At 40.0% G+C, this 9,902-nt stretch overlaps 1 protein-coding gene across 1 annotated transcript; it reads left to right on the top strand.

Annotated features, from left to right (window-relative positions):
• LOC110433180 (glycine-rich RNA-binding protein 1-like) lies at nucleotides 2,405–3,965 on the top strand. Its single transcript, XM_021454941.1, has 3 exons — nucleotides 2,405–2,780; nucleotides 2,861–2,939; nucleotides 3,072–3,965. Exons 1-3 carry the CDS (start codon nucleotides 2,772–2,774, stop codon nucleotides 3,512–3,514), a joined length of 531 nt encoding a protein of 176 aa, XP_021310616.1. The 5' UTR covers nucleotides 2,405–2,771; the 3' UTR covers nucleotides 3,515–3,965.

Here is a 9,902-nt window from a genome sequence, read left to right as displayed (position 1 = left end):
ATATATATAACATTCAAGAAATAATACAGTATTATCACCGAGCTATAGCAGTAATAGTATGGCAAGACTGATGGTGAGTGAGCTTCCTATGCTTGTGGCCTTGGGTGTGGGAGCTGGAAAATTGAGAATTCAGACAATTTTAGGGAGCATAGGGAGAAATCTCTCTCGCAATTTGGTGCAATATTTTTGGACAGAAAATAAATTGAAGGGAGAATTATTTGTCGATAAAAAAAGTTATATATCTGATCCAGAGGCCATAGGAAAAGGAGATATTTTGGGAATTTTAGTAAAATTTTGCTTGTAAACCTTGGTCTGAAGAAAGGAAAAGGGAAACTGATTACATATAGCCAAAAATAGACTATATAAAGGGTTCGAGTGACTAGTTATAATTTGCTTTGTTTTTTCTTTTTTTTTCTACCGTCTGATAAAATCTGTGGCAAAGCTTATGCCGCCGACTCTTAATTAAAAAAACTTGTTTGAGCTGTCTTGCACCGTTTCAAATTATAAGTCACTTTGACTTTCTTAATAAATAGTTTTTCTATAAACCTAGACACACGATACATAGCAAAATTGATGATTAAAAAAAAAAGTAAAGTTCATCACCAGTCCCTAAATTTGTTTGGGTGTGTCATCCTAGTATATAAACTCACAAAATGACTGTTTAAGTATCTAAACTTGTTCGGCTATATTATCCTAGTCCGTAAACATGAAAATCTCTCACATGGATCCTCAAACTTGTTCAGTTTTGTCATCCTAATCCCTAAACTTATTTTTAAGTATCACCTGGGTCAAAAAAGGGCGAATCTAAAACTCTATATGGAAAAATGTCTTATAACTATTTCATATGAACTCAAATGAAGATAAATTTATATCAAAATTGTTGTCAGCAACATGATCTATAACTTTGTGTTGAAAAGTTTTTAAATTTAAATTATTTAGGATGCCAAAATATATTTTGTAAGTTTATAGATTTTCAAATTTAAAATTAAATTTTGTGATACTAAATGATTTCAAATAAAAATGCTTTCAACTACAAAGTTGTAGATCATGTTGATGGCTTCAATTTTAATATAAAGGTTGTCTTCATTCGAGTTCATATAAAAAAGTTGTAAATTATTTTTTAATATAGAGTTTTTAGATATCGCTTTGTTTTGACCATGATGAGACTCAAAACCAAGTTTATTGACTAGGAGGGCACAACTAAACAAATTTGAGAATATAAATGGGTGATTTCTAAGTTTAGGACCGAGATGACACAATTGAACAAGTTTAAGGACCGAGATGACACAGACGAACAAGTTCGAGGACCTAAACGGACGATTTGCAAGTTTAGGGACCGAGATGACATGATACTATAAGTTTAGAGATTGGTGCTACGGTGGAATTTGCTCATAAAAAAATCAAATCGACTTATAGTTTGGAATGGAGGGAATACTATACAACAATATGAGTGGTAAAACTCTTACGTAGATAAGTTCAAAATGTAAGTGCATACTTATCCAGGTGATATCATGTGAGCGCTTCTTTTTTTCCATATATATTCAGCGTTGACAGCAAACGTTTTTCTGTTTAGTCAAGCATACAACCTTGGTTGGAAATTTTCATGTATCAGACATGGTCAAAAAACACACCGAAAGAGAGCTCCAAGCGCCTCAATTTCAAACATCATGATGATATCGACTTTTATGGGTTGTTTCGTGCCCATCTCTTTCTTCGTTACCTTAACATTGAAAGAGCAAGACAGAGGATCCAAATCTATCACCAACAGAGGACAGCACAAAACAGAATGATACTCCTGAGTAGTATATAAAAAGAAAATGCTGTCCGCCAGGCGCCAGCTGTTGATTTAAATCCTACTCTATTTCAAAAGCTAAGAACGGAAGCTTGCTAAATTTCACTTTGCGTATGACATTCCTAGTGATTTCCTAGGTATCAAATAATTAGTATAACTACCATGTTAACTGATAAAAAATTGGTGATGAGATAATAGCTAGGCCCCAACTTCAATACGCTTAATTAGCCTGTCCAACTAATTGATACTGTAAATGATAGTATGCCAGCATAGCCCAAAATAAAAATTTTGCTATGCAATCAGCTTAATTAGAGAGAGAGAGAAGAAAAATTGGGAAAGAAAGGGAGAAGGGAAATATGGAAAGACGGAGAGAAGAAAAATTCGGAAAGAAAGAGAGAAGGAAAATATGGACAGAAAGAGAGGGAGAGAGACACTTGACCTGTGTTGTTGAAATGAGCTATCTAGCTATAATGAAATGTGTGGAAACTTGTGGCCCACTAGCACCGACCAGGGCCTACCAGCCACTCGCTGATGTTGAGGTTCCACGGACACCAGCCAGCTTCACGGTGAGCTGGGCATTTGGCACTGTGCGTCTCGTGGATTATTCGCACATTTCAGTAGCCGTGCACTGTTTGCTCATTGATTGGCTCTTTGTTTTCTTCCATTTTGTTAAGCTAACCTTACCTGTCCAGAGCCTTCTTTGCTGCTTCCTCCGGGCCTCCCTGTTATTATTATTATTTTTATTTATACGAAACCCCTCTCCTTGTATTCCTGTCGTCCTGCTTATTGCTTGCCTGCCTGCCTATAAATACGTTGCTGGCCATACATCTTGTGTCTCATAACTCACAAGAGCTTGCAGCAGCTCCTCTTGCTCACCAATCATATCGGACAAGGTATTCTTGACACCAAGTACAGTCCAGTACTGTTGTACGGCCAGGACAAGATATTCCTGTGTGAAGAATTTTCCGTGCAAACAAAGATGGGCAAGGTTTGTCGCTCATCCAGCCGTCTTTCATTGCTTCATTTGTGTGCCTGAATGATTTTGTTCTGAATTCTTTCGCGCTGCAGCAAAAGATTGTGCTCAAGTTGCCCCTGGATGACGAGAGGAAGAGGAGGAAGGCCTTCAAGGCTGCTGTGGGCATGAATGGTAAGATCAACTAACAATCACCGCAATTTTATTATCTCTGTTGCTGTAGGAAAAAGAATTAGTAATAATGGTAGTGAAGTGATCCAGTCCCAAGTTCTGACAAGTAACGGGACGTACGATTCCGATTCGCAGGTGTGACATCCGCCACGATGGAGGGCGACAAGATCATAATCGTCGGCGACGGTGTGGACCCCATCTCGCTAACGACCATGCTCCGGCGCAGCCTCGGCTACGCGGAACTGCTCAGCGTCAGCTCCGGCGATGACAAGAAGAAGGGCGACGGATATGGCTACGGGAGCAGCGGTGGCATGATGTACGGTGGTGGCGGTGGTGGCATGGGCGGCAGCGGCGCATTTGGTGGCGGCAAAGAGGGAAAGGAAGGCAAAGAGAGCGGGGGTGGCAAGAGCAGCAGCGGTCATGCAGGCTACGGCGGCGGTGGCCACTACCAGGCGATGCAGCCGGTCTCGTACCCTGCCTATCAGCAGTACAACCCCATGCCGTCCTACCCCGCCGTCTACTCCTACCCTGCAGCTTACCCGCAGCAAGAACATGACCCAGGATGCAGCATCATGTGAAAAACTGTAAATCAACATCGCACAAGATAATCAGCTGGAGAGTTGATTATATTGAAGGTGGCCAAACAAATGGAGATTAACTTGGTTGGGTTCGCCAGGACAAGATGCTGCCTTAACCTGTTTGTGCAAGGCTGCTGGATGATGATCCAGGATGGATGTGATGCTTAGCTGTGACTGCGACCATCATCATCCGTGTAATTATGTACAGGGTTGGACAGCAAAGGTGGGAACAGAGTTTGAAGTCTGGAGGTGTTCATGGAAGGGGAGGCCGAGCTGTGACGGCAGCCTAGCTAGTCGTACGCAAGATTGTGATGCAAGTGCAGATTGAGTAGCAGCCAGCAGTGTTTTCTTTTCCTTTCTTTCGTTTTTGTTAAAGAAGTTGCTGTGTTTGTTGAAGAAAATGAGGCAATAAAATGAGTATATATATATACAGAGAGAGAGATCTGACTTTGCTCGTGGATTATTGATGGGACTTGATTCTCGATCTTCAGTTAGATTCAAGATAACTATCGATTTGGTTGTAGGGCAGCACACCGATCCGGCTTCAGATCATAAAGACCCAAACCCTACAACCTTAGCACCACATCTTCTCAAATCAATTGAAGTGACAATTTGTAGATATATGATTAAGATGTCAACGTGGGGTTTCACAAACCAATAACGACAACTATTCAATGATAGATCAATCTAAAGCAAAATCCAAACCCTAACATAGACGGTGGCTACTAATTATATAGCCTAAGGGACATCCAAGGAACCCTCTTCATATCCAGAAGGTGTCCCAATACGTTATAAGGCCCAACGACCCAAAAGACGTTGTCACAACTTTCTGATAGATTCTAAATATCAAATTGTTTAGAAGATTCATATTGACTCTGATGAAATTTGATCCTTAAACCAAAGCTACTGGTTAGTTTATGAAATTATTTTTCTATCCATTTGTAGATTATTGAAAGCAGAGTCCAAATACGTCCTGGGCGTCTGTTTTATTGTAGATTATTTCTGAAGACCGAGGTAGACTCGAACTCATGTTGGACTGGGCCTCTGGCTTGGCTTGGATGTCCTTGCTGGCCTCCTAAGGAGGTGACCGAGGAGGAGGACATCCAAGGACTTCCTTTGTAGGTTCACCAATTTTTTGGGGTGTGCTCTCACTTGGGCGCCTCGGGTCCTAAAGATGAAAAACAAGCCCACGATGATAATATACCTCTCGACAGAAATAGTGATAGAATATCTTTGTGATTTAGAGGCATTGTCGATGTGATATTGAGGTGGGACCGAATCTATTTCAAAATCTTATCAAACATGTTTTCTATCAAGTGCTCAATGACCACCACTCTGGATGGATGAATTATGGCTTTTCTAATGAAGCATTGTCAGGCTACCGACAAAACGAAAGTTCAGCTTTGATGAACTTGCACTTGAGACACACTTGTACCTACAATAAAATAATAACATATACATGTGAAAACAAGTGAATTACACCTAAAATCACTATGGAAATGTACGGATGAGCACACCACATAATCAATGGTAGTATCCTAAGGTGGCATGTCCTCATCATCCTTCCCTTGTCGACAACAAACAATCCTCTCGGTTTGAGCTTTGTTGGATGGCAGGTTTTAGGTAGTAGCCAATATTGCTCTTGTCGGTGTCTGGACTCGTGGTCCAAGCACTAACGAGTAAATACGTGTCTTTGTGCCCAGGAGATCCAGATGGTGATGTAGGAAGGACACAAGGGTTTATACTGGTTCGGGCCGAGGGTGGCCTGCGTCTAGTGTAATGGGATGACTTGTATTATCCTGCACCTGCAATGCTCGTAGTAGGTGTTACAAGCGAGTTGCAAGAGAGAGAGTGAGTCCCAGGTCTCGGCTTAGAATGTGGTGTGTGAAACTTAGTTCGTATTTGTGTAGGTCTATCGGGATCTCTTCTGACTGTGGGGTCCTAATGATCTACCATCCAAATTTTGACGAGTCAGGAAAGTTGCCAGTGGGCCTGCGAAACAAGAGGTGCAGCAAAATTAGTCGATCAGAAGGGTGTCGGAACAAGGAAAGACAGAAGAGACGTATCAGGTTCAATTAAGAAACGAAAAGTTGAAGTCCAGATTACCTTTTCGAGGAGAGAGTCGTATTAGGACATGAGACTAGAACTTCGGACTATAAATATTAACAACCCGATTCTTGTAAGAATATACACAATCATGATACAAATTCTTTTCAGCTTGGGCCACCAACCTTATGAGTTGGAGTAATAGTAGATCTCAGCGAGACCCTCAACGAATCGAGCTCCATCGGTTGATTTCGATCTTCGGTTTGCTTATAAGTTTTGTCATGGTTCATGTTTAGTTTGTCATGGCTGCATCATTTGAACTCATGTCAAACTCGATTATGAACTAGTTATCGATTTGAATTGTATTTGTAAGACTACATTGCTACAATCTCTTATGAATATCGAATCAAATTAGTTATCAGCTCTATTAAATTGACAATTTAATAGATTCATTAAGTTATGAATATTGTTTGAAGCTCAGTGTTTTATTCATTGTAACAATATTCTGCCCAATCAAGATCCGACATGTTAGCTTGAACCTCAAATCTAGATGTTTGCTATAAACCTTGAGTAAATAACGATTATTAAGATAATGTAAGACAACTAACTTGTTGATCTTGATTGTTACATGTTGTGCATTCGAGATATTTATTTCATTATGATTAATTTGGCAATAACAACTGAATCTGGTCATAATAAGTAGATCTTGTTCATACTTCATGGACCCTATAGCGGCTAAATAGTCGATCTAGCTAAACTCAAACGAATAGTACGCGCGCATGAACCCGATCGTTGTATTAAATGAACTAGTATTCTGTGTTGAATTTATTGAAACCCGCTGGCCTTTAGACCAGGTGAATATAGATTTAATACAAATCATGAAAGTGATTTATTAACACCATGGACCTTTAGACCAGTTTTAATAAGTTATTGTTTATTTAATGGATGAAATGATAATGCACGTAAGCTATCTCTTGCCTTCATACATAGCGTATGGGCTAAATAGCCGATCCGGTTATTTATACCCATAAGATGCATTTGTTTAATATACTCGAAAACGATTATCTTTTTGCATCATTACCAGGAGTTGACTTTCTAGTTGATTTCCTTTATTTAAATGGCTTTTCAAGGGCATACATCTTGGAACTGTATGACAACAACTGGCAGGTTGCATAATTTGACTATTGTACTTCTACCTTGTCAATATCAGGTCAAATTGACTAGCACGCCCCGGAATCAGTTCATCAAGCTCATGTGTTTGTGGCTCAGGAGGTCTAGGACTTCTTCTCCTGCACTCCTTCTGAGAGCCCTCGAGATTATTGATACGAGATACCAATTTTTGTGCCAACACATCTTTTGGCACGCCCCGTGGGACTAATCCATCAACGACATGGACAATGAGAACATGCTCAACGTCACTCTGGATGATCTCTCAGATCAGTTGAAGGAATTGGTTGTGACTGCTGTGAACCAATACTAGGAAAAGTGCTTGCTTTCCTTCAGCAAAAATAGAGACAAGAAAGTATATCAGAAAAGTCTTTTTCTGAGAGTAGTTTTGGAAGGAGAACATGATCCTACTGTTCAGATCCAGCACAATGCTATGTACGAAACTATCAGCAAAGCTGTGACAACAACCTTGGCTAATTATAATGAAGTTTTGTTAAATGGTATTACCAATGATATTAAGGAAGCTTTCAGTTTAGACATTCAGAATGGAGGTCCAACATATTGTGTTCCTATTGGAATAGGCAAACATTTGTTGGACAGACTTTGGGAGATCATATGTTTGGAGAACAAGCAAACAGGAGTCAACGCTGCAACACTATTCAACAGTCAGTGCAACAGCCGATATTGGACTATGCTACAAAATTGCTCCTCATAGCCGGAGGATTGCTAGGGATTTCAATGCTCCACAATATCAAGGACGACTAGCATCTGGAGAAATGCCTCCTGGCTACCATTATGTTGCCGGGCATTACACTTTGAATGGTTGTGAGGACCATGGATATCAGCCAAATACTCAAAGAATGCAGAACCAAAGGTATCCAGAACCAAATGGTCAACAAGGAAACGAGTTTCAGATAGATCAGCTAATGAATCAAGTTACTGATATGGTTCAGTGACAATTAGGTTTAAAGCCCAAGAATACAGTGGTCTCATATAAAAAGCCATATCCAGAATGGTTTGGTTAAGTTTTGTTGCCACCAAGATTAAGGCTACCAGATTTTGTCAAGTGTACCGGAACAGGTTCGACATCGACTATGGACCATATTAGTCAGTATCTAGCTCAGCTTGGTGAAATTGCTGATGAACCTGCGTTTAAAGTGAGGTTCCTTCCTCTTTCTTTGTCTAGTCCAGCATTTTCATGGTTTGCATCTCTGCCACATAATTCCATTGAAGGATGGGAAGATCTGGAAACAAAGTTCCATCACTCTTGATTCTAGAGTTATGGAAAGGGTATTATAGATTTAGTCGATATGAGACAAAGGAACAATGAGTTTGTGCTTCATTATTTGCAGAGATTTAAAGAAGTCAGGAATCAATGCTACACCTTAACACTTTCAGAGGCTGAATTGGTTAGCATTGCAATTCGAGGGCTCATACCAGCTATCAGAGAGAAGATTGGTTTGATTGTCCCAATTTAGCTGCTTTGGCCAAAAAATTATCTAGTATGGAAAATCATTTTAAGTATCCACGTTTTTCAGGCTTGAGAAGATAGGGAATGCCGGCTATGAGTTTGACCCAGAGTTAGTCAATAGCAGTGATGAAGAAGTTGAAAATGATGAAGTAGCCACTGTGGATTAGGTGTGGAAGTATTTTGAATATATTCCATGGGCCAAGCACAAATCAACTGAAGAAGAAAAGAAGGAATTCAACTTTGACATCACCAAGGCCGACAAAATCTTTGATTACTTGTTGGAGAAGGGGCAAATTAAGCTGACAGGAAATCATAGGATCCCTTCGGCTGAAGAACATAAGAAGATGAGGTATTGTAAATACCATAATTCTAATACTCATACACAAATGATTGCAAAGTTTTCAGAATATTATCCAGCAAGCTATCAACAAAGGGAAGATTGGGCTGGAGAAAGCTAAAGGTGGTATGGGTATAGAAGGACATCCCTTTCTAGCAAATATGGTTGCTTCCTCTTTTCCAAAGGGGAAATTCAAGGTACTTACCTCTGAAAGAGCCAAAGAAGCTAAGGTAGTAGACTGTACAAAATAGATATCAGCTGCTGAATATCAAAAGATGAAGGAGAAACAAGATCATGGTGAAATGCGCACGCGTCCTACTATTAGAATTTTGTTGAATAAATGGCAAAGACAGAAAGAGATGGAACAAATGTGTCTGTTGGTATTTTTAGCATCACTTCATATTAAGTTGTCATCCCTAGATGATGCCAAAACCATGGATAAAAATTATCTACATGCAATAACTCTAAATAGAATATATCCGCAAGCGCACAGATAATTCTCCCTTTGCAGCATTTCACCAAGGAAGCATTGATTTATTTTATGCCAAAAGGATAAAGCAGCATTCTATTCATTAGGCTTAGGTGATGTTGTATGAACTATGGAAATTATAATTATGTAAATCTATCATAACCACTAGTACTAATGCTTTTAGTGATAACTAATAACAAAATATAATAAATGATAAATGATAAATAAGTAATGAAGTTAACGCTTGTTGACTCTTCTTAGCGTCACTACCTAGGATTGTTAGTCCTTGGCACGACACTAGAAATGCTGGTGTGACACCAGAAGTGGCAAATGGTTTTACTACAAGCGGACGGTGGTCAATGTAGCACTTCACCAAGAGTATTCCAGGTATCGTATTTTCCACGGGGAACGAGAAGTGGAATAACTAGACCAATTGAGTCGTCGGATGATGATCAAAGGGCTTAGGATTGGGTGGAGAGGTATTTCTAGTATTTGGCTTCTAGCTAAGCTATCCTAAGAATACTTGAGAGTTAACTCCCTTCCTACTGTGGCCGATAGGTGAAAAGGGTGTGGCGAAACACTTCCCTAGGCAGCTACCAAGCAGGCCAACTATTATTTGCAAGTTGCCTAACAACACACTGAAGAGAACTCCTAATGTCTAGCAGAGGCCTGTCACGCTTCGCTGCTGGCGTTCTTCACGTGCGACAAGAAGACCACAAGGGCAGCTAAGGTCTTCACCTAGTATAGACACTACGTCTACACAAATTCTACTAGTCTAGACCCAGCTAAGGTTTCGAGCACTTCACACAAGGCAAAGCAATGTGCCAGATAGGCTGGTTGTATACTTAAAATAAACTAAGACCTGGCGTTCTTCACGTGCGACCTGAAGACCACAAGG

Source organism: Sorghum bicolor, chromosome 2, assembly GCF_000003195.3.
Source record: "Sorghum bicolor cultivar BTx623 chromosome 2, Sorghum_bicolor_NCBIv3, whole genome shotgun sequence".
Lineage (NCBI taxonomy): Eukaryota > Viridiplantae > Streptophyta > Magnoliopsida > Poales > Poaceae > Sorghum > Sorghum bicolor.
Note: the sequence above shows the minus strand (reverse complement) of the source record. Positions and strands in the feature narration are given on the sequence as shown.

Bases quoted from the DNA above. Each gene is read 5' to 3' on its own strand.
- LOC110433180 (XM_021454941.1), top strand. The intron at 2,940-3,071 runs GTAAGATCAACT...TCCGATTCGCAG, and splicing joins GGCTGCTGTGGGCATGAATG to GTGTGACATCCGCCACGATG.